This window comes from Magallana gigas, chromosome 8 (genome assembly GCF_963853765.1).
Source record: "Magallana gigas chromosome 8, xbMagGiga1.1, whole genome shotgun sequence".
In the NCBI taxonomy this organism is placed as follows: domain Eukaryota; kingdom Metazoa; phylum Mollusca; class Bivalvia; order Ostreida; family Ostreidae; genus Magallana; species Magallana gigas.
The window spans coordinates 33,544,643-33,569,644 of record NC_088860.1 but is presented as its reverse complement, the minus strand read 5'-3'; the positions used below and the strand labels follow the sequence as shown (position 1 = coordinate 33,569,644).

At 33.6% G+C, this 25,002-nt stretch overlaps 1 protein-coding gene across 10 annotated transcripts in view; it reads left to right on the top strand.

The window, feature by feature from the left end:
* LOC105336419 (vitamin D3 receptor) overlaps nucleotides 1-25,002 on the top strand; it is a 101,704-nt gene that overhangs the window by 21,474 nt on the left and 55,228 nt on the right. Inside the window, exons 1-2 of one of the 10 annotated variants that reach the window (XM_066070121.1) lie at nucleotides 6,638-6,698; nucleotides 15,233-15,307. The exons of 1 other annotated variant lie outside the window; for it this stretch is intronic. In XM_066070121.1, the coding sequence (XP_065926193.1) occupies nucleotides 6,653-6,698; nucleotides 15,233-15,307 (121 nt within the window). In that variant the 5' untranslated portion in view covers nucleotides 6,638-6,652. Of the gene's footprint in view, nucleotides 1-6,637; nucleotides 6,699-10,555; nucleotides 10,611-11,497; nucleotides 11,556-15,232; nucleotides 15,308-15,453; nucleotides 15,729-16,207; nucleotides 16,341-20,792; nucleotides 20,875-23,912; nucleotides 24,053-25,002 lie in introns of those variants that run through there. 8 more of the 10 variants (XM_034474408.2, XM_034474405.2, XM_034474406.2 and 5 more) reach the window with 8 other exon arrangements.

The following is a 25,002-nucleotide window of genomic DNA, read 5'->3' as shown; positions in this document are numbered from 1 at the left end:
GGCTCTATGATAGATTTGATCATGCCCCAACTGAAATTATCACCTCATAATATTCAAAGAATGATTCCTTATTACTTATATTTATTGAATTTTAAGCCATCGTATGATTAAATATTTAAATATAAATGAGCAAACCTTGCTGGCGCCTCAATTTGGCGTCATTTGTATTATGGGTTATATAGTACAAAATCGATACGTAGTGTTATCGCAGGCAAAGACACTGGAAAATGTAAATATATGATATTTTATGTGATATTGCATTATATGATATTGTTTAGAATTAAATGATACAGTTTTGTGTGATATTATACTGTGTCATAATTACAGTACCATATAATACCATATGTTGTACATAGATATTATTATAACATTTACTTGATCCTAAGGGTCAGCTAGATCTCATCGAGTTGCGAGGCGCAGATTATCAGATGAAATGAGATGTGACGTGTGGCATCGAGACATGATTGGGCTCTTTGGATCAAGTTCCTGTTAAAATGATGTGTTTTTTAGCTCACCTGAGCTGAAAGCTCAAGTGAGATTTGTCCGTTGCCTGCCGTTGGCGTTGGCGGCGTTGTCGTTGTAAACTTTTCACATTTTCTTCTTCTTCTCCAGAACCACTGGGCAGATTTCAACCAAATTTGGCACAAAGCATTACTGGGTGAAGGGGATTCAAGTTTTTTCAAATGAAGGCCACGCCCTCTTTAAAGGGGAGATAATTGAGAATTATTGAAAATTAGTTGGTATTTTTCAAAAATCCTCTCAAAAACTATTTGGCGAGAAAAGCTCAAATTAAAATTGAAGCATCTTAGGTTGTGTAGATTTAAATTTGTTCAAATCATGGTCCCCGGGGGTAGGGTGGGGCCACAACAGGGGGATCAAATTTTACATAGGAATATATAGAGATAATCTTTAAAAATCTTCTTCTCAAAAACTATTAGGGCAGATAAGCTCAAATTTGAGTGGAAGCATCCTCAAGTAGTGTAGATACAAGTTTGTTCAAATCATAGTCCCTGGGGGTAGGATGGGGCCACAATGGGGGGATAAAGTTTTACATACGAATATATAGAGAAAATCTTTAAAAATCTTCTTCTCCAAAAGTGTTTGGCTAGAAAAGCTCAAATTAAAATGAAAGCATCCTGAGGTAGTGTAGATTCAAGTTTGTTCAAATTATAGTCCCTGGGGGTATGGCGGGGCCACAATGGGGGAATGGATTTTTACATAGGAATATATAGAGAATATCTTTAAAAATCTTCTTCTCAAAAACTATTTGGCCAGAAAATCTCAAATATAAATGGAAGCATCCTCAGATAGTAAAGATTCAAGTTTGTTCAAATCATGGTCCCTGGGGTATGGCGGGGCCACAATGGGGGAATGGATTTTTACATAGGAATATATAGAGAATATCTTTAAAAATCTTTTTCTCAAAAACTATTAGGCCAGAAAAGCTCAAATTTGACTGGAGGCATCCTCAGATAGTATAGATTCAAGTTTGTTCAAATCATGGCGCCGGGGAGTAGGGTGGGGCCCAATTGGGGTATGAATTTTTATATATAGAGAAAATCTTTAAAAATCTTCAGATGAAAACTATTAGGCCAGAAAAGCCGAAATTTGAGTAGAAACATCCCCAGATCGTATAGATTCAAGTTTTTTTAAATCATAGTCATGGGGTACAGTGAGGCCACAATGGGGGATGAATTTTTACACAAGAATATATAGAGAAAATTTTCTTTTTAAAAACTATTTGGCCAGAAAAGTTTGGTGTGTAAGCATCCGTAGATAGTGTAGATTCAAGTTTGTTCAAATCATGGTCCCTGGGGGTAGGGCGGGGCCACAATGGGGGATAAATTTTTATATATAGAGAAAATCTTTAAAAATCTTCTGATGAAAACTATTAGGCCAGGAAAGCCCAAATTTGAGTGGAAGCATCCCAAAATCATATAGATTCAAGTTTGTTTAAATCATAGTCCCGGGGTACGGTGAGGCCACAATGGGGGATGAAATTTTACATAGGAATATATAGAGAAAATCTTTAAAAATTTTCTTTTTAAAAACTATTTGACCAGAATAGCTTAAACTTGTGTAGAGGCATCCTCGAGTAGTGTAAATTCAAGTTTGCAAAATCATAGTCCCTGGGGGTAAGGGGTGGGGGGGGGGCGCAATGGCAGGTTGAATTTTTACATAGGAATATATAGAGATATATGAGTCGGTCATGTGCTATGTTCAAACCAATGAAAGTGTGACATTTCAGGAAACAATGTATTATATGATATGATAAAGTATGATACAACATTTTGTATCTTATGATACATTATCATATAATAAGAAGCAATGTTGTGTTATATGTACTGTTTACTTTTCCACCCTCATCAAATTAATCCACAGAAGTCTATCAAGTTTACTTAAATAACCTGAAATCTGTACAAAAGGGTAATATATTTCAATAAATCCAGTGTTACCTCTAAAGTCTCAGACAGTGCAATTGCTTACACTTGCTTCCTGACTACTTGACCTCTTGTAAATTCATTACTTTCGTTCAGCTAATTTTACTTAATTGATAAGTGATGTGTTAATATGACGTGAACAAATGCTATTTACAAATTTCAAGAGAAAAAAAAATTCTGCATTGAATTTTTTTTCCCTTTTATAGTTATATGCTAAATAACTTTATTACCTTTCAAGAAACTAGCTGTAAGGTTGATCACTTTGGAGTAATTAGATGGCATTTTTGGTGTCAACAAATAGACCAATGAGGATTTGATAGGGCAAGGTTGGTTATCAAGTGTGAGTTATTAATTATGTCAACTCCCTTGACTGACGGATTCTTGTTGAGAAGTATTTACTTCCATTAAGGTGAATTCCCCTATTAAAGTTGTCATCGTCTGATTACATAGAAAATTTTCTTCGAAGCATCTCAGATATGATAATGGCCTCACATAAATTTGCATTCTGATTACAGCAATAAGGAATTGTTTTTCTGTCTGAGCTTTACTATTTGTGCATGTAAGAGATGAGGTGGGGAGAGTTTGCGAACAGCCCAATTAATCCTTGCCTATATTTGTCTCACGACTTCCTCACCGATAATGCCCTAGCTGCTTCTTGAATATATTTTTTCCAAAAATGTCTTTCCTTGTTAGTTGTGTTAAAGTTCTCTCTCTCTCTTTTTCTCTCTCTCTCTGATTATGATTGTTCCATCAATGGATGTCTAAGCTTCCATCGTAGCATGTCCTAAAGTTGGCATGTACCGTGGAACAGAGTTATACTTCCTTTGCACAAGGCCTTGGGCGAAGGACATCTTTCATGCTTGTTTAGCATAATTTGCACTTTTATATTTGTCCAATCCTTGTTTATTCTTCTTGACTTTTCCCCCAACATTTAAAAGAGGACTTACCGACTAAAAGAAAAGGTAAGACTGTGGTTATTGATATCATTTTCATTGTACCTAGTAAGCAGATATATTCATAAGATGATTAAGTTTTATATCAGTTCACAGAAAGTTGTATTATGTGTAAATTGATGGGGCAAAAGTACATCTTTAAATTGGATAGATAGAAGTAATTCTAGATCCAGTGAGGATATTGCAGACTATGTTGACAAATATTGAAGCTCGAGTGAAAGATATGTCCGTGAGGAGAGAATACGAAACTCCAGAGGCTCCATGCAAGTTAAAATTGTTCATATCGAGGGCAAATTTGGACATTTCAGAAATGTGTTTTTTTGATGTTCATTGCAAAGCATTTTGGAAAGGTAATAGTTTTTTTCTTGAAATTATATGGTCATTACTGACAAAAAATTCAGATAATGCATGGCAAATACATCAGATGTGTTACCTAGAGCAGTAGGTGAATAATCTAATCAGGAGCAGATATGAAGATTAATTGGATTCTTTGACTCGGGCTTGAATTTTTACTAATCCATTTCACCCAATGCTACACTTATCATACTCCACACCTCTGTGCTGAGAGCCGTGAAAATCGTATCCCAAATAGATCAGTTATCTTATTGATTTCTATGTAATTGACATCAAATGTCATTTAATAGGACCATCAGTACATGTGTTTGCAATTGTGTACTTACATTCTTATACTCCTTATGTTGCAAGTTGGTATGGCTGTTGACTAAAAAAGACAGACTGATCATATTCTTGCAGAAGAATTTTCTTTATATTTTATTTTCATTGCACATATGCCACCATTATCATTAATGCACATTGGGGTGGTGATGGAGGGGGAAGTTGGGGGTGGGAAATAGTATTTTTTTCATATGTGACAAGGTTTAAATTTATCAGATCATTAAACTCCTTTTAAGGATAAATTGGAAATTCAAACATTAACCTAAAAAAAATTTTTGGAAAAATTTGATTTGTCATTGCTATGATTGCCTGAACCAAAAGAGTTTTATCATTTGAATTTTTTTTAATATCTTCTCAATAACTACAATGCTCCAATTGTGATATAACTATATGCAAGCATTCTGACATGGTATATTTTCAAGTTTGTTCATATCCTAACCAGCAAACCTTTTATGGGACCCCTAGCATTTGGGCCAGTGATAAGTTCAACACAGGAATTGATGGGGAAGAATTCCAATTCTACATTTTCCAAACATAATTGGAACACATAGGAGTAAATCTTTAAAAATCTTACTTCGTATCTAGATCTGCAGTTCTACAATTCGTGAAATAACAGTAGAATATCCTTATATGGCAATGATACATTTTTGTACAAATTTTGACCCCTAATAAACCTTAATAGAAGAACAATGCGGGTTCTCAAATTAATCGGGTGAGTGATGGGGCCCATGGGTCTCTTAATAAAGTTTTAATGGCACACTAAAGAGCCAACAGGAGCTGTTAATAAAGGTTGCAGTTAGTGTAATCTAACATAACCGTTATTATGAAACTGTGATTTTAAATTAATGAGCTGTATATATATATAGTTAAGATCAAAATTTGCAGAAGCAGTGTGAATGCTATCATAGGTTATTATTTGGAGAGACAGTGGATGGTCAACTAATTAACCATCAGATTTACCTAAAATTTTGAGTCAATTTTGCTCCAATTAATGTTCCTTAATGGTTTTTCCCATGAAAATATAGCTAAAAGAAATTTAAAAACCATGACATTTTTTGTAATTTTAGTAGAAAATAACATTTTCATAAAAGTAATTTCGTATTAATTTCGTATAAATTATGGCTTTTGGACTTAGAAAAATTCCAGTTATTTGCAGTTTCCGCTCATTTTCTTCGCAGAGGATGAACATATTGAAATGAAATTTTGTATTCAGGTTTATCATGATAACATCTAGGTCAAGTTCGATATTGGATACGATCGAGCAATTTTCAACAGAGTTATGGCCCTTGGACGTAGAAAAATTCCAGTTATTTGCAGTTTCCGCTCATTTTCTTTGCAGGGGATGAAAATATGGAAATGAAATTTGGTATACAGGTTTATCATGATAATATCTAGGTCAAGGTCGATGTTCATGGGTGAGAATGAACAATTTTCGACAGAGTTAGGGCTCTTGGATGTAGAAGAATTCCAGTTATTTGCAGTTTCCGCTCATTTTCTTTTCAGAGGCTGCACATATTGATATGAAATTTGGTATACAGGTTTATCTAAATAATATCTAGGTCAAGTTTGATTTTGGTATAATAGAGCAATTTTCGACAGAGTTATACCCCTTGGACTTCAAAAAAATTCCAAATATCTGCAGTTTCTGCTCATTTTCTTCGTGGATATACCCAAGGGGGGATGGGAGCATAAGTGGTTTACAAACATCTCTTGTTAACAAAAGGATGCAAATGTTCTCATGCATTAATGGTTAACTTGAAATAAAATGGAATTTAAAGAATAGAAATTGGTTTGTGTACTCATATTAGCATTAACAGTTTTAAAAAATAGAGCAGTTGTTATTTATAGACAATGGACGGTGAAATAGTTTCATTCAGTATTTTCTATAATAGAAAAAATACATGAATTATGATTTTTTCTTAGCGGGGGGTATTAATTGTGAGCTTGCTCACAGTACCTCTAGTCGACATTGTACCATTAAAGCACTAGTAATATAGGAGCCATTTATATGTCTAATGGACATTTTTCTTGGTTTTATTTGGGTCTTGTTTAGATGCATATATACATATGTATATAGATTGTACTTTTTCCCATTTTAATGGTAACATATGAATACTATAGAACAAGGAATCAATTCTTTTGGACGGGAACTTTAGTGTACTTATTATTTGACTTTCCTGTTAACATGTAGCGGATTACAATGGAATTGAAAGTGATATAATTCCTAGTCAAATTACTTGTTAGTCAATACTTTGGGTATGTAAATGTTTAAATAAGGTTGTTGAGCTAAAAATGGGGGGTTGTTTATTTTATTGATTAATGATATGTTAACCTCTGAGCCCTTGCAAATCTAGATCACACTTTTAAAAGGCTACATTTTGAGTTTGACCATCGTCGGTGCAAGATTTCTCAATCGATTGTTTGCTTACTCTTAGCCATGTAAATATTGAACTTCTTTTCCGTTTTCGTTGGTGGACCTTTCTGCACTGTCGCTTCTCTCGTCAGAAATTAATTCAGACATACTTTTAAGATATAATGACAGTCACATCTGATTGATCTGATCAGTTATTAAGTAACAGAGAAATGTTTTGTCTGCAGTTTCGGATCCACCCCAGGTTTTTTACCTCAGGTAAGCAAACATAGATTTTTGCTTTCCTTCCAATATATTCGAAATGTGCAGTTGTTCATGCCTATGAGGCATATTGCATCCTTGATCTTATTTGATGTTTGCGATTTAAATTGAGACCATAGGAGACATTGTTTTGATCATTGGGTCTAGTATCGAGCATGTTAAATTGTGAGATGCACACCTTGCAGATTCAAAACTTGCTTTTAATTACCAGGGGTTTTTTTCTGACAAATGTGAATTATATTGGTTAAAATTGAGCATTCATGATTTTGTATGTTGGGAATTTGATGCAAGAAAGTGGAATCACAGAATTAAGTTCACAGTCCTAGCTAGTGTAAATAAGAATTTGAAATCTACATTAGTTTAAATATTTGTTTGAATATTGTGTATTGGGGGGGGGGGTGTAAGTGATAGAATTTTTCAAGAACCAAATGGAAGATATTGTTTTGAAAAGAAATCATTATTCTTATTGCATCTCATCTATAACCAAAATTAATTTTATTTTAATTGTAAATTCTTATAGTCATGTCACAAACTAATATTTCCAATGTGTTCATGAGGAAAATCTCTTTCAGTTGAGAACTTTAAAAAAATCGAAGATCCTGTTTGCAATTGGTGTAATTTGTCACAATTAATAGGAATATTAAGGACCCGGCTTGATGATTTCTCAATATTTGTAAAATGTTCTGAAAGGATGTATATGAAAAAAAAATGGTGATATTACTTCATAAAAATGTGGGAAAGTTTATAATGGTTAAATCTACATTAAATGCTGTGATTTAATTATGTGAATATAAATTTGTACACTTCTGAAATTTTACGTCTGAAAATTAATAATTTGCAGCCTCGTATACTTGGCCCTGATATTATTTCCCATTGATATACAGTGAGCTGTAATGCTGCCTTTTTTTTTTTAAATGCTAAATGCTAAAGAAATTGAATAGTAGATCTTGGAACACCTTCCTCAGGGTTGAGAGCGCTGGAAAGTTCATCATTTCACCTTATTATGATCACAGTTGTACATTAAGAATTTCTTTTATCAATCTGATGATAGCAACCTACAAGTTTAGTTTTATAGCTAATTAATATATACTCAGGCATGTACATGCATACATCTGAAAACTTTGAATTATTTCAACAATTAAGCTTAACTACATGTACCAGTAAATCTATGAGAGATGTTACATATATACTTAAATTATCTTTTTTCAGTTATTGAGATTGTAATGAACAAGATGTTGTTGATTTCTTGAATGTATTTAGAACATGATTCATGGTTTAATTTTTTTCAGTAGCTTATAAACACAAATCAAGTTTGTTTACAAATTGGAGAGAAAATGCTTAAAACGTATAAATATTGTGTTTACAAACGTATAACCTGTGGTGTTTAAAATACCACTTGTTAATTATTACAAGGTTAGCCAATCGTATGTCTGAACAGGGAGTGATCTTTTTATAGGTTATATGTCAATTTGCACTTATATTAAATTCTTAAAAATTCTTTATCAGGCTAAAACTACAACCAAAGTTAGTGTTTATGTTAATTATAGAGAAGGTCCATTAAATTGTTAATTGGCATCACCCTTTTAATCTTTTTCTCATTCAGTATGTCTTAATCTTCTACTCATTCAGTTTTTAATGGACTAATGCTGTTTTGAGAATCTTCCAGACAAAAGTTGAATGCCAATGGTTGCTTGGAAAGATACTGTTATTATAGTTCCCTCTGAATCTCATTATTATAGTGCATATAATCTAGATACACTGTATATTATAAGGATCTCGTTATGATCATTAAAGTGCAGATACTTGGACGCTTTGCATGTACAAGAAACACTGTGCATTCTTTGATAGTTTTGCTGATTCAAAGGTAAATCTATTTTAGTTGCATGGGTATGATACAAACTCTTTTGAAGCTTTTGAATACCTTATTCTGTTTTGAATTTGTATAAAAACCTGGAAGTTGGAGAGTAAATAATATATGTCCTTGTAAATTGATCTGTATTCAAGATACAAACACTTATTTATAAGGGTGTTTATGGAGAGAGAGAGAGAGAGAGAGAGAGAGCATTAAAGTGAGTAATGAAATCAGAAATACCTTTCTTCTTCATTTGAACACGTGCAGAGTGTAGAATAAAGATTGTTCAGATCATGCAGAGAAAAGCATCAGAAATATTTCATTGCATCTATACATCTTAAACTACGTTGCCTCATTGAAATTTTTAATCATTTTGTACCTTTCGGTAGGTCAAGATCATTAACACAGATAACTTAGTTCTGGGTAAAAAGAATGAATAAAATATGATAAACCATTTCCATCTTTTGTACCTCCCGGCCTTTTGAACGCCCATCTGAACTATTTTCTATCTGTCAAAAAAAAAAAACCCACATGACTTAGTGCTTTTGCAATTAGCTGCATAAAGCCATTAATTGATATTAGGACAAAATGGCCTTTACATTTGCAGTGATATGATAAGGCCTAAACTCAATGTTTTCTGACCCCACCATCACCAACCTTCCTCAAGTCAATACTCAGCCTTATAATTCTGACTTTTGACCTCAAATACATGCACTTTTCTTTTAATTTGATTCGAGTTGAGGACTGAGTTGAGTGATTTGAACATTTTGGTGATGGCGGGGCCTGAACTCAAAGTTATGAGTGACAGCATAATGAATTCTCTGTGGTTTGTTCTTCTTGGATGACAGAGCTGAATAGGGGCTGAATTAACACAGCTGACCTTTTCTTTATTTTTTTGAATGACCTTGACCTTAAATTTAAGAGATCTTATTTAATTTTGTGATTATTCCCTTAAGATATTAGAATTTGTGATAATGATACTGAAGTAAGTAAATGTGTATGAATTTTAATCTTTGATAAAAGTACAGCATTGTGGCTCAGGTGAGCAGCATGAACCTTGAGTTTATTAGATATTATAATTAACTTTGATTTGCCATACATCTCAGAATACCGGTAGCTTCCTTCAGCAATGTCTAGTAATTGTTTTAGTAATCTTGTGTTGATATTAATCTATCTGTTTCCTTGAAAATATCCTTGAAACTTTTCTTTTCCGTCTATTTTTAAGTTCTTGGTATAGGGTTTCATTTGTATTCTACGATGTCCTTTATCTGGCCCGAGTCAAAGTTGGATTGATCTTTTTGAAGATTTTCAATTGCATGTACAAACCATACATGATGGAAATTGCTTTCATCAAAGTTATTGATCTTTGAACTTCCAAGTCAAATTACATTGCATATTTTCTTGGAAGAAAATTACCATAACACTATGAGCCATGTAATGTGACTTGACATTGACCTTAAAAATGGGTCATTCGATGAGATGAAAGGTTTGCATGGTCATCGTTTATAGATAGCTCTAATTCAATTGTGTTAGTATCTAATGATGCATGCTTATACCGGTTATTTACCTTGCTTAAGAAGGCTTGGTCGTCAACAAAAATCTACTAGGATATACGTTATATTTTTATTTACCGTATTTTTCGAAAATTAGGTCGATCCTGTTTATAGGGCAAAGGAGCTTATTTTTAGCCCCCCCCCCCCCCCCCCCCCCCAAAAAAAAGAAAGTATAAATAGGTCGACTTCAAAGAATTAGTCGAAAAATTATGGTAACCACTAGTTTGAATGAATAAATGGTTTAAACCAATTCACATATTTTAGCTGAGCTCGAGCTCTTCTTCTGAAGGAGATCAATACAGTCTAAAAATAGCCATGACTATCCATCCTTCTTAATTCACATTTGATAAAGGCTAATATGTCGGAGAAAAAAAGAATCGCATAAGAGAGATAACATATGAGCGTGATATATAAAAATATTGCTGTGAATGTAAACACGAGACCGTTCATGTCTTTGTCACTGTATGCCTCGAGATGAAAGTGAGAGGTTCTTGAAATTATTTGGTAAGATATCAAATTGTGTACCGGGTATTTAGATATAGGTCTCTCTCTTGTATTGAATGATGTAATGAATAGGTTTTAGGAAATTTAACGAGTAGATTATTTTTCCATCATAATTGAAAAGTTAAATTCTGTTTAAAAATTTGGTGCTTTCAGGGTTGTCTCCAAGACCCGGGAGGCGGGGAATTCCCCCACTTATAATGCCTTAATTACCCAGCTATTATTGCATTTCAAACACAATGTAGCTTTAAGCAAGACCCCCAGACCCCCTGCTACTTTTTCATTTCCTCCTTCTACTTCAATTTTTAGAGACAACCCTGTGCTTTTTAACATTCTACTTTTCATATACATGTAATTGCAGATTAAGGATTATTTATAAGTAAGGGTACCTGTATTCATATTTTGTCATTTTAGGAATAAGTATTTTTACATAAACCTATATGTAACATATATGAAACAGCTGTAACTACTGTTAACTCAGTACATTTAGCTGTGTATTCTATTAAGTGTTAATTTTAAGAATTTGCTGATTAAATCATTAGTCTAAGACAAGTATATCGCTAAATGCCGTACAGTTAAATGTAAAAGAATACTGCACGAGCACCCAGAAATACATCAATTTAAATCCATGCCAAATTGTTTATAAATCATTTTCTGCCAAAAATCACACTTGCCAAATCGAAGCGTAATTTACACTATTTGAATTAATTAAAAGCTCCATTTTCCAGTGATTTTATTTGTAGTACATGCATTGTTCAAACACAGATTGAATTGAAGGAAGTAGGATGGTTATAGTGTTATATAAGGATGCATATATATAGAATTGATGGAAGTACATTTGCACTCTTTAATAGTACGTGTAATATACAGTAGAAATAATGACAGTTGCCTTGGTTTCATTGACAATGAGATGCCAACAATCTGAATACTTGTGCACCAGGTACCCAGGTAAGATAATGAACAAATACCCCTGCATTTACATAGGTAGAAACTCTAGCTGTAATTATTTTAATATTGACATTATTTTAGGTTTTGGAGCATGTTATTACTTAGTTGCAGGTCTGTTGCTTCCGGTTTGATTATGATGCAATTTTGGGTGATATAGTCGTCCATCCGAATTTTTTTTAGACCAGGAGTTTCAGACCTGTTGCTGGTTATTACTATACTGTCTTCCTCATAAACATATATATACTTGTTTCCTATCATATCGCGGGTTCTATGTTATCACGGTATTCCTGTTTTCGTATAGCAGCACGCGCTGAAATTGACATTTGAAGTCGGATATTTTTTTTAGACATAGTAAACAGAGGCTCACTGAACATCATGAGGTATATAATAAAGGAGAGTCACAATAACATTAGTTTCTGAAAATATTTCCGTATTGATAGATTTTTCGACAGAATGATTTAACTACCGCGATATCGTAGGACCGGCTCATATATATGCTTTATGAATATGAGGGGGAAAAGTAAATATCCTTGCAGATCATTATACCCCCCAAAAACAAAGTTTGAGGGGTATATTAAGGAATGTCCATCCTTCCATCTGCCCATCCGTCTGTCTGTGCAATCAGATCTTGTCCATATCTTTTTTATGGAGAAGGATTGGAAGTTCTTACTTCACACAAAGATTGCTTATGATCTGAGGATGTGTGATGATTTTGACCCTAGGTCATTTGGGCAAGTTCAAAGTCACTTGAAGGTAAAGTGCAGAAATTGTGTCCAATTATTAATGTTTCTTATGGAGAATCATTGAAAGTTCCTACTTTACACAAAGATTGCTCAAGGCCTTCTGGGGTTCCATGATTTTGACCCAAGGTCATTCAGTCGTTCAAGGTCATTGGAAAGAAAAAGTTCTTGATCAATGTCTAGTCTTTACCTTTCTTATTGAGAAACATTGGATATTCCTACTTCACATAAAGATTGCTTAAGATCTGAGGGTGACGTGTCATCATTTTGACCCAAGGTTATTTGGGTAAGTTCAAGGCCACTGGGAGGAATAGTGGCAAATTCGTGTCTGCACATGATCTATATCTTTCATAGGGAGAAACATGGTCATTGTTAAAAAAAAATTATAATTTTGTCAGGTCTTTACATTTCTTATGGAAAACATTGGACATTCCTACTTAACTTAACGAGGCTGGGTCTAATTTTTTCTGCCCTAGATTTTTGAATGAAATTTTTTACATTAATTTCTACTGATATAATTATTATTTTAAGATAAAAAAATAAGACATTTACCACACCGTTTGTTTAAGGGGTCATCTCAAATTTTGTTAATTTTTAACATAGGACCCTATGGGATTTTGCTTGAAATGTATCAATTTTGCACATTTTTTTAAACTTCTGCCCTAGGGATTTCTTTTTCTGTTCTACATATTAAAGTTATTGCTAAAAGGCATCAAATGGTCAAATAAAAAAACCCTTTTACCTCCTGGTTTGTTCCAGGGGTCTTATCAAAGTTGTTTTTGTATGCCCCATTTGTCAGATAATGGCTATTTTTTATTTGACATAGACGGAAATGATGATCTTTATAGTAGTATTAAAACATTCAGACATATTTAAGTAATAAAAAATTATATAACATCACATATTAAGGGTCATTAATATAAAATACATGGTTACTGTCTTGAAATATATGAATTAAGCTATATTTAGGCGGGTTAAGAAAACGTGAGAGGGCTAGGCTTGCTGAACCTTCTTCACGTTTTCCACACGAGCCCAAATATAGCTTATACTTTGAGATACTTATGTTTATTCTACAGTATAAAATCAATTTTACGCATCAAACGAGCTATTTTCAACAAATTTCGCCGAATATCTGCAGTTGAAACTATCACGCCATGGCGTCAACAAAGCAAAAAGATGACGTCACAATACAAATGAAACGCTGCGCGAAAGCGTGCGTACTCGTTCTGTACTCGGCCTCGTTAAAGATTGCTTATGACCTGAGGGTGTGTCATGAATTTGCAGGCATGTAGCATCGGGGAGGGGGGGGGGCTGCCCCCCCCCCTACTTTTTTGCACAGCAAAGATTTTTTTTTTAATTTGCATACAAAAAATTGAATTAACATGGAGTTGCCCCCCCCCCCCCCCCTTTAATGAGACCAATGTAAGAAATTGAATTGAAACTAAGGAAATAAACAGTGAAATTGAAGTTAAAGGAATACCCCCCCCCCCCACCCCCCCACCCCCCAATATATCCTATCATTGTGTGCTTTGATCAATTTTGCAAGATCAAGGTCATTATAAGAAAAAATGATGCATCCATTACTTTCCAATAGAGAACTTTGGTACTTGAGTTATTACATTTTCTTAGCGAGGGTATCGTTTGTGAGCTTGCTTACAGTACCTCTAGTTTTATTTTATCCACCTTGTAAGAAGAGAAACCCTGAAAAACTGTTGTCCATTCCGCTTCTGAATCGCCTTGATCAGGCCTCAGGATCATGAAGCTGTTAATTTCAGTCTTTAGTCAAAATTTTAATACATTGTAAAATAATTGTTTATCATAAAATGACAATTGAAATTTGTAATTAACAATGTTATATCAAGACACTTTTAAATAGAATTTTGATTTTGACAGTATGTTCAATCAAGAGACATTAAGACAGTGTACTGTAGATTCCTTATTTTACGCGAGTACTTAATTTCGCGATGCAACGATTTACCATCAAATCGCGAGAACATAAAATCGCGAATGCCGAAATTTTATCTTACTTTTATGTTGTTTACATGTGTCCCAAAATTAAAAGCAAGATTTTAAAATTCGCGAGACGGGCTTCTCGCGATTTTACGCGGATATTAATTCCTCGCGTTTAATTAGGAATTTACAGTATAAGCTTTGACCTTATGTCTAAGGTTGCTTCATAATTCCGGGGCCTGGCCATCAGTTGCTGTCTTTGAGAGACAATTCCTTATTGCTCTCATAGCCAGGAGTAAATTAAGGTGTATACATGCAAAGATCTAGATAGAAGGGGGGTTCAAACTTCAATTTATAATTAATTTTATACAGTAAATTAAAATTACCAAAATAGGACTCTCCCACGGTACTCCCACCCTCAGAAAAATTTCCTCGATCAGCACAATATACTGGTAATATGCAATATATAATACTAGTAGGTTGTAAAAATTGTAATAATTAAAGAACTGAACTACATATATGGAAGTCCTTGTGTAATTTTAAGTATCCAATTATTTTCAGTCTTTTTTATAAAAATAAGTTTTTAATTTAATCTTTTTACAACATTTGAGTCAATTTAGTGTACCTAATTAAGATGCATATTAAGTTATGCAATAAGATAATTTATAAATTACATCATGTCTTGCATTTACAATGAATTATTTATTTGTTCCTGACCAACAAATGATGATTGATATTGAGGGAAATGTAGACCAGTATTTCTTGGTCCCTTTAACTTTCTGTATAGCCAGTGGTCAGCAGTATGATCTAAACTAGGTCACTGGGGTCGCAAGAGGACAGCGGCAGAGCATGGATAAAGCATATTTATGTCTATTTATAGCCCTGCACTTTTAGTGCTTGTCTTGATGTTCGAGTCATTGTGTGATATGGGAGAAATCATTGATTACCAGTAGAGTACAGTTTTCTCTCTCCCTCTGTGTTTTTCAGGATCTGTTAGCCAGTATTCACAGCACTATCCATTTAATATCCCCTTACTAGAGCATGGCTCCTCTCTCAAACTAGGTAAGTGCATTAGTGTCAGATAATCTGTAGATATGATGAAAATTAAATCACTAGGATCTAAATTGTTTTTTTGGCCATGTAGCAGGTTTTGTTGTGCACAGGTTTTAACACAATAGTTAAAGACTTTACAGTGTTTCCAAGGCCTGCTGTCGAATGTGTGCATGTGTGTGTGTAGGTAAACATAAATCCCCTGTACTTGAATGTGATTCGTATTTTTTTTAGTTCGACATGACCCAGATAGCTTTTCACAAGGTGAACCGAGTGCGCACTTGATGTACTTTGCATTTTTTTTTTGGCTTGTGTATATACACACACAGAGAGCCGAAGGAATGTAAATGAGAGGAAATTCGCAAGAATTTACCTCTTGAACGGAGATTTTTTTTTTAATGAAAGCTGTGTTTTCTGGGCTTGAAGATTAGTGGTAAGTAGAAGTGTTATAAGGTTTATTTATAGAAAGTGAAGAGGTTGTTAGGATGAGCGACTGTGTTAAATTGGTAGTACACAAGGGTAGTGACACGGTACTAAAGGATAAAATTAGAAGCAGGATGTTACCATACCAGAGATCACTGTTAGTGGAGAGAGACTTTTAACTAATCCTGGATTACAATTGGTACTGCATGGCAGGTGTCACAAATACACTATAGCTGTATACAGTTTATGAACACTTCCGATCACTAGTGTGTGAAGGAAAGAGAGTTTGATCAATGATTCCTGATTAGACCATTACATATTATGCAGGAGTTCTTGTCAGTGCTACAAGGTTATGTACATATGGTGAACAATTGGGTGAATTCTCTGTCGATCAAAACAAGGTATTGATCAATATATAGTGCCATGGCCGTCATAATATTTACCAAAGAAAGCTCGATCGAGCCACGTTCATTTAAGAGAGAGAAGCTTTGTTAAAATCAGGGGCCATGCATGTTGCTGGCTTCCATGAAGTCAAAAGTCACTAGAGTTCAGTACGGTGTGTATTGATTAACTTGTCTAATTTTGTGCATGCGTTTAGGATTTATTCAAGTCGGGAGAACAGGTAAATACAGTTAGTTTCTAAGAAAATGGGCAATTTGATTTTACATGATATACCTTATGTGAATTTTAATTAACCTTTCATGAAAAAGAAGTTGTCTATTCACAATTATTAAATGCTACAATGTGTTTTTGAAAAATTGCTGATGTCTGTAATGATCTTGAAAGTTCCATTAAGGATTATGATTTTGTTAATTGTCATGCATAGGTTATGGTTGTAAGGCTAGTCCATTTAAACTAGCGAAAAGATTGAGGTGGATTAAGAAATTAATATATACAGCGAGATTGTATATATTTTGACAGTTATATTCGGAGGAATGTATGATGGGATTAAGTGTGACTCTAAAGTGCCAATAATTAAGTTTCATACAGCATAAACACAGGAACAAGATATTCAATGAATGAAATTGCATACAGCTGGAAAGGGAATCGTTTTAGATACTAATAACCCTGTTTTTGCGATGCACAGTGCGAGTTAATGCGCGGGTATCAAAATGCCTAAATAAACCTAATTTCTTTGTACCGGTAATCTTTTAAAACAATATTTGTCTCGACACTCTTGTAAGAGAATTAAGCTAAGCACATGTTGCAGTGGTCAGCTAAAGGAGTAATTCCGTAAGTCTCATTATCCATCCATCTGAGGAACATAAAACCCCTTCCCCACTCTCCAAAGAGAAGATGGGTGAGGCTCGCATTGGACATATTGCAGAACACTGTTACAGTAAGCTAGTAGCTTATTTTAATAAATGAAGGCCTAATTGTCTTGACATGTATATATTAGATAGTTTGCTTGTTCTTGAAATTATGTTTGGTGGCCTGATTCAATTTGAATTTATTTGAAGCAATTTTTTTCTCTCTGCAGATATTAATTAAAACTTGAGGTTGTAGAGATTAATTGATAATCAACTCCACAAATAAAGGTGTATAAAATATTGAGCTGACATGATTTTATCAATGAAAAAAATATTGAAAGTTTCAATACATGTAACAGTTGGCAAATCGCTGGAGAAAAACTGGTGCATCTGGATAACTTGAATGCAGCTGTTGCAATCGGTGGTTCATAGGACAATAACATGCCTTCCATGTTCTGTTACATACATGTGCATCTGAGGTTTTGTTTTGTTCCTAAAGTTTTGAAAATGTACAGGGTATTCATTAAATCAAATCCTTTTATCTAGGAAATAACCTTCTTGCTGATTTATCTATGACACTGATTTTGAATTTCAATTGCCTTTAAATTTTGTTGCTTTTTGAAAAGACCTTATAGCTAACCGAAAAAAATTAAGTGAACTTTATAAGGAATGTGGTGACCTAATAGATCTAGTTGATACATTTTATGGATACCCATCTTGAAGAACACCAAGTGTAAATTGCATGTATCAGCATTGCAGGCATTATAAATTCAGAATTTAGCCTTATGATGTTTTAATGAACCATCAAGTGATTAAATAAGTTGCAAACATGGACAGAAATTTGACCCTGTAGCCTCGGTTAACTTGACTTGTAATGATTTAAGTTTGGTATCATGTTTTTGCATGGTATTTGATTGACTCAATGTACCGAAGTTCCTTGGGAATTATGATGGGATTTTATAAATACCAGCAAGATCAGGGGATAGAATTAAGAGCTTGAGTAATGTTAGGATAATTAAAGTAAAGAACATTTGATAGATTCTAAATAGATTGAGGAGAGGATGATGTCAATCAATTTGGATGACAGGAAATTCTGTCAGGAATATTTCTATCTGATGTTGCAGCTTTGAACTAAGAAATAAGGTTCTCAAGTACATGTTTAATTGAGTTCAATTTAAGTACTGAATAAGATTTTCTGATGTGTTGTTATTTGTCCTTGGGAGAATTTCCTCATCTTCATCCTATTTGCAAGTGCAGTACTAGTGATTTGTGAATTTTCTTGGCCTGATTTATAGATCCTGGACCACTAAGGGGTCATAGTAGTGCCAAAACACTGTTGGAGTAATTTGGTTTGAAGACAGCAAGTAATTAAGTTTACACATATTTTGATGAGATGGACTGTTGGGTCTGTTTATCTCTCAGGTGATGTGATGGAAAGGCAGGTGTGCTTGCTTAAGCTAATTTAAAATATACTAAAACACCGAGTCAAGCAAACATGAAAAGATTCAGTGTTTTGAAATAAAAGTGTAAAATACATTGAGTCTTTGATGGTTGATTTATAAGCCCCATTTTCTTTGGAAGTTTATAGGTTGCATGACATATTTTTAAATGATTTAAGAGCAACTGACCTGGACAATATGGTCAGTATTATAACCTCAAGGGTCCATGATGCGATCGAATCCTTTCAACTCATGAAATTGAGAGAAACCCATAAATAATGCATCACAAAACTGTAATTCCAGAAATTCATTGATCTTAATTTGATTATTTTTCCTAATTTTATTGAAAATTTTTCTGAAATCTGATTTATAATCCATTTGTAATTTTAAAATCAACATGTGGATTTACGGCATTAAAATCAGAGAAAATCTTTTTTTCTTAAAAATGAATAAAAAATGTTCAGAGTGAATTTATGTCCCAATCTATTGTCAACACATGTTTATATTTAATTAACGAGGTGATTTATAATAAGAATATCTAGGTCAGTTTGTTAAAAAAAGAAACAAAACAGCAAAGATTTTATCTTAATTTACGAGATGATTGACTATATTAAGAATATCAATTAAGGTCAGTTTGTTAAAAAAAACAAAAAACAAGACACATACGCGTTTTGAATTTTGCAAAACATTTAACTCGTATACATATTGATCGACTGCCTGCGTTGGAAGTCAGGTATCAAAGGTATATTTGTAATATGGAATATTTCTATCAGATCCTTAATTGTCTGTGTACCCACATTTTCTCCTACATATCTATAGATTCCATTACTTTCTGTAAAGATCTATGTACCAGACCTTGTACAGGTATAGTGTCATTCTATGGTATGTGTATGTAAGAACAAATTGTTTGAAATATTGCAGCTATGCATTCAATTTTAAAAAAAAAATCCCAATTTAGCTTTTGTAGAGGGAGGCTATAACTTAAGGTTATGTTGCATATGGTTTTATACCTTTGATCCAACAAATCAATACTTTCTGTTTAGTGTTTTTTAAATACTCTGCTGGAAATATTTGGCTTTAATGTTACATTCATGGCCTTAAGTAAATCTAAAGTTTTGTAAGACCTTTTGTTATTTTTCTGCAGCTAGCGCATAGTGCTCTTGCATGAGAAAACGCTCCTTTCTGATTGTCCTATTTAGTTCTAGTATACAGCTCCCAAAACCTATATAACTAAACAATTTGAGGTTGCGTGGATATTGCTCTAGTTCTCAAGCAAGTTTGACAATATGTTGGATCCTGTATAAATTTGGCTGAACTGTGCTAATTAACACACAGGATGCTGATCCCTTTGCAACATTAGTTCTTCTCATATGCACTGGTTTTCATTTATTTTATTTGCAAAAATGAGTTGAACAATGATTTAGTTATTATGAAATTCATCTCAGTCACAGGTACTAAGTTTGCAGTCCTGCAATATTTTTTTTTGAAACCTGATGAGCTAGATAGGGGATCATAATTTTTTAATTAGTACTTGGTAGTTAAGTTCTTATACTGTGATCAGATGAAAGTGTCAGACTGAAAAAGATAAGTACAATGCACTGGTAGTAGATGTTCTGATGTAGGGTTATCACTTGGCAATGCAAGATTTGTGTTTATATTAACTTGTACATTTAAGAGCTGAGTTAATATTTAATGTATTTTTCTCCTATTTGTTATTGCACCTGTGCATAAATTTTAACAGATAGGGTCTTTTACAATGTTCCCCCCCCCCAAAAAAAAAAATGCACTTTAAAAACAAATATACCAAAGAGAAGAAATACAAGAATTTAAAAAAAGAAGATCAACATTCAAGAAATAAAAAATGAAACCCCAAAGGCAGAAGTACACCAAACATTGGACTTACCTGGGAAAAATAGAAAAAAAAATGAGAATATAATATCATTACTAATCAAACAGCCTATTAATGCGCAGCATAAAATCAACAACAAAAACCCCAAGAACCTGTTATGGAATCTTTTGGGCAATCATTGCAAACTGTGTAAGGTTGCCAATAGCTAAGTATTAATATGTTCCAACCATAGATCACAAACGTTTTGCGATCCATTGCATAACATTTCACCCCAAAAATATCTGCAACTCAATGACGGGTCTATCTTTTCTTTTGATTAACGAAGCCTCAAATATCTCTTTCAAAGGCAAAATTTTTTTTTAGGGCAAAAATGATTGAACAAATTGTGATTGTATTAGTTTGATGATCACAGCATGAATGTAAACTTTATACAGGAAATTGTAATGACGTCAGCAAGATACGACCACCTAATCAAATTCGCTGAGCTGTGTAACAGTCGAGCTTGGGCCCTTGTTTTGCTGTCAGAGAAAATCACCGTGAACAGGGGATTCATGACTTCCATGTTACACATCCTTTACCTATATCTTGAAACTGTTCATTGGGACCTTAAAGTACTTGGTACGTTTTGGTCATAATGTTTTCTGAATTGAACATGTGTTCTTCCCTAAGATTCAAATGTCTTCACATTTTTCTAGGCCACTTGTCTTCTTGTTTTTGAAATCAAACATGTGTTTTCTTTCCAGATTGAGGAACTCGTACATTATTTATAATTTTGATTTAGTTATCAATGGAATTTATGGGTTTTTCTCATTGTGTTTGGAAATTCAATAGGTTTGCACAATTGATGTATTAAGAAGCCCAACATGATTTTTTTGCCAATTTAATTACCTTTCTTACAGTCATTTAGGTCATGTTCCAGATTGCTCCATTTGAGATTAATTGTATTAAAGTGTAAATATATGAGCTGACACTTGGAACGCAAATGAACGAAAAATGGTGTACCTAAAATACCTATATATTTCTTTTACTGTCTGCAAACTAGTTCAGTCAGAAGACAGCTGCTGGAACTTTACGAAGTACCCAACAGGAAGGCATAAAATCCATTGTTCTTCATTTTGCCATAGGTCACAGTCTTTGTGTTGTCTGAAATCAATAAGACACGTAATGGAGGTCAGGCAGTACACATTCTTTTTTTTCCACTATGTCTTTTTAAAAACCAGACCATTATATTGACTGTAAAGCTCCATCCAAACAGTGTACTAAGAACAGTAGGTCCAATCAATGGGGCTAATGATCTCGTGGTTGCACAGACAGGGGGGAAAATTAATGGTTTATATATAGCTTTGGCTTTACAGAAAGGTTATAGATGGTCTAATAGCCTGCTAAAGGCATTTGGAATTGTTCAGATCACTTAGTTGTTTTCCACTTGAAATTCACTCTGCTATCTGTTCCTTGACTTAATATGCTGGGTTTTTTTTTTTTTTTTAGAGAGGTAGCTACCCTGAAGTGATCAAAGAGAAATATATTATAGTACAATCAGGGTGAAAGTATGGTTGACTGGTTAATTCCAACAACCATATCTGACTATAGGAAAGGAAGTTCAGATACATCCTTGATTATTATAAGGAATTCCTCTTTCACTGAGATAACTTAGTTGGATAGCCGAGGGCATTTTAAGTTTTATAAGTGACATTTGAATCCTCATTTAGAAAAATATTGTCATGTGTCAATTTCACTATATGCCCTTTTCACATGTTTCAGGCAAAAAAATGCATCTTTACCTGCAACATATTTTTATTTTAGTAATATTTAATTTATAATCAAAATCTGTACTAGATTGTAATAAATGTATGATATTTTAAACAGTTATTAATAATTACATGATAATGGACTAGTTCAATCTTATCATAAGATGAATTTTTACTCACAAAACTGTGTCACTTTGAGAATTAAATCAGGCCTTCCAAATTGAATTTTATTAACTTTGTGGCAAGAAACTGAGTAGGAAAAGTATAGACTTAAAGCAGTTAACTGAGTCAAGAACTCATTGACATCCCTTATGGTCTATATTTCTTGCTTAGGTGTTCTTAATATCATAGCCTCCAGTTGTCAGACATTTTAAGTTTCCTTTCATTAACATCAGGCATGCCAACTTCAGTCTTTATATTGTCCTACAGCGGTCTCTCTGATTTGTACTTGAGTGTATTGAACTGAGTACATTTGTATTATATAAACCTTGAGAGAACTGTGTGGCATCATCAATTAAAGCACAATGCATCACCTGAAAGGAAAAGAACTTCGAGATCAGACGAGACCCTGAGTGCAAGATCGGTTTGTTAATGAAATATTAATTTCATTGATGTCATTACTATACAGCAATACTTATAAGCAGTGCTGGTTGTATGGACTTTTCCCGGTCTTGAGTACATGTGTATTTGTAAGAGGAAGTAGCTGTAAGCTGATATCAGGGTTTTTTTTTCTCACTGAGGAAGGACTTTAGCTGGAACAAGTAGAGATGTTTACATGTTGAACGAATTTAATTATAGGGATTTTACCCATATATCCTAATGCTTTAGTATGTGATCACATTATAATGACCCACACCTGATAGAGGCAAGTCTTATAACTAATATACTGTAAATTCTTAATTAAAAGTGAGGAATAAATGTCCGTGTTAAATCGCGAGAAGCTAATCTTGTGGATTTTGAAATCTCGCTATTATTTTTCGAGCAGATGTAAAGTATTTGAAATTATGATATAAAAAAAAAATCGCTGTTTGCGTATTTTTTATTCCCGCGATTTGATGCAAAATCTGTTGAATCGCGGAATTAAGTTAACTCGCATAAAATAAGGAATCTACGATAACATCCAGTAGATAAATCCCTATTTAGATAACCACATTCTGTAATAATATTAACATATACAGTAATGTATAATTATTATGATCAATTCATAAATGGCAGCAACAGATCAGCAAATCAACTGCCGGTATTATGTTTGAAGTTAGAATTTGTACAGTATTTTGGCTGCTATAAAGGTACTGGTAATCCTCTTAGAAACTTTATGAATGAATGTTAAATGTGCAAGTTGACTTGCATGGCCATGCATTATAATTGTTAGATTTTGATTAATCTCTTTAAATTGTGTTGACTTCACTGATTGGAATGGTAGATATAAATATAGGCCTAGTCCTCTGTAAGAATCTCCACACCATATGTATTTTGGGTTCTCTCCTTGTCCAAATGTCTGTTCATAATTGTTTCAAGAAGATATGTTCACATTGTCGATTGCATGTCTTAATGTATAGGAGTATTAACTGGTGCAGAAAAGCACCTCGTTCTTTTGAAGAGTATATAATCTATTTTCGGTCTAAGTATAATGTTTATGCTAAGAGTACACAGTGTATGCACTTTTGTCAAATTGGGAGCATGGTATAGAACCTTTCTGTTCACTATAGGGTGCCATCTACAGAACATAAAACCCTGTACATTGTGTTGATGTGGTGTGAATTTTCCGTTTACATTCTCAGAGAGCCAAACAGGATGGTGTCTCGATCGATAGAAAAATAGATTATTAATTTAAACTTTGAAGTTTGAAAATAGAAAAAAAAAAAATTACACAGGCACTTGGATGGCCTCTTTTCCATTGATGGATTCAATATGTATGGAAAAACGAGATTTCTAAGGATGTTTAAACTAATTTTTGTGTTTGCCCGAGTCATATTTGATCTGTGACAATTCGCTCGAATGTTTATTTTTCCACATTTAACGGATCTGGTAGCCGAGTAATAAGACATGTAAGTAGTAGCGTAGACATATTAATTATGCATTCAGTTAAGGAAGTGCCAAACTGTCATGGATTGTGTGTGTTAATTACTGCTGTAAAAGTCCGCAGAAGACTGATGGATATTCGCATTTTTCGTAGTCTGAATTCTTTATGTCATGAAAATTTATGCAGGAACAAAAAAATGAAGAATGTCCACCTACCTTTTTAGGTTGTTATTTTTTTCTTTCTAAATTTATAAAATTCTTAGCTTTGAAATAAAATTTGCCATGGATGAATATTTTTTGAAATCATTATCTTGCACTTTTGATTTTAGGCTTCTTTATGAAATATCTGTCCAAATATCAACTTCAAAGTGATGTCAATGGATAGAGATTTATGTTTATCATGTTCCTGTGACAAATTCTATATCCATGTGTATTTTTAGGCATTACAAGTGATCCGGAAATGTTTCATTTTGTTTCTTGGATTTTTTGTCTGTTGAACCAGAATCCCTTTTGACATTTTTGTTATCTTATTCTCTCTTAGAGGCTTCGAAAATGCACAGGTGCAAAGTCTAACGATAAACATTTAAGTATTCTTGAATTTTTTTTGTGTTAGTTGACCATATTGAATATCTTGAACATGTGGTGAATTTCTGTTACCATTTATACCAGTACTCAGCATGTTTATAATCAGTGCTGCACTGATTCAATCAGTTTTAAATAGATGTAATTTTGGATCAATGCATGTATTTTTACTTGATTATCATTGCAGCAAATAAAGCTACAAGACAATAATAATGTTTTTGCTCAGGTTGTTGAACCCAGGCAAAGGTAAAGACTCGTACAATATGCAAGACATGTACGGTGACAGTGATTGAAATGTTTTTACAAACCTACAGTGGCGTACTATGCACTATGCTGTATGGAATGTGGGACACTAATGTTACATATTAGAGGATCTTCACCACTAGATACATTA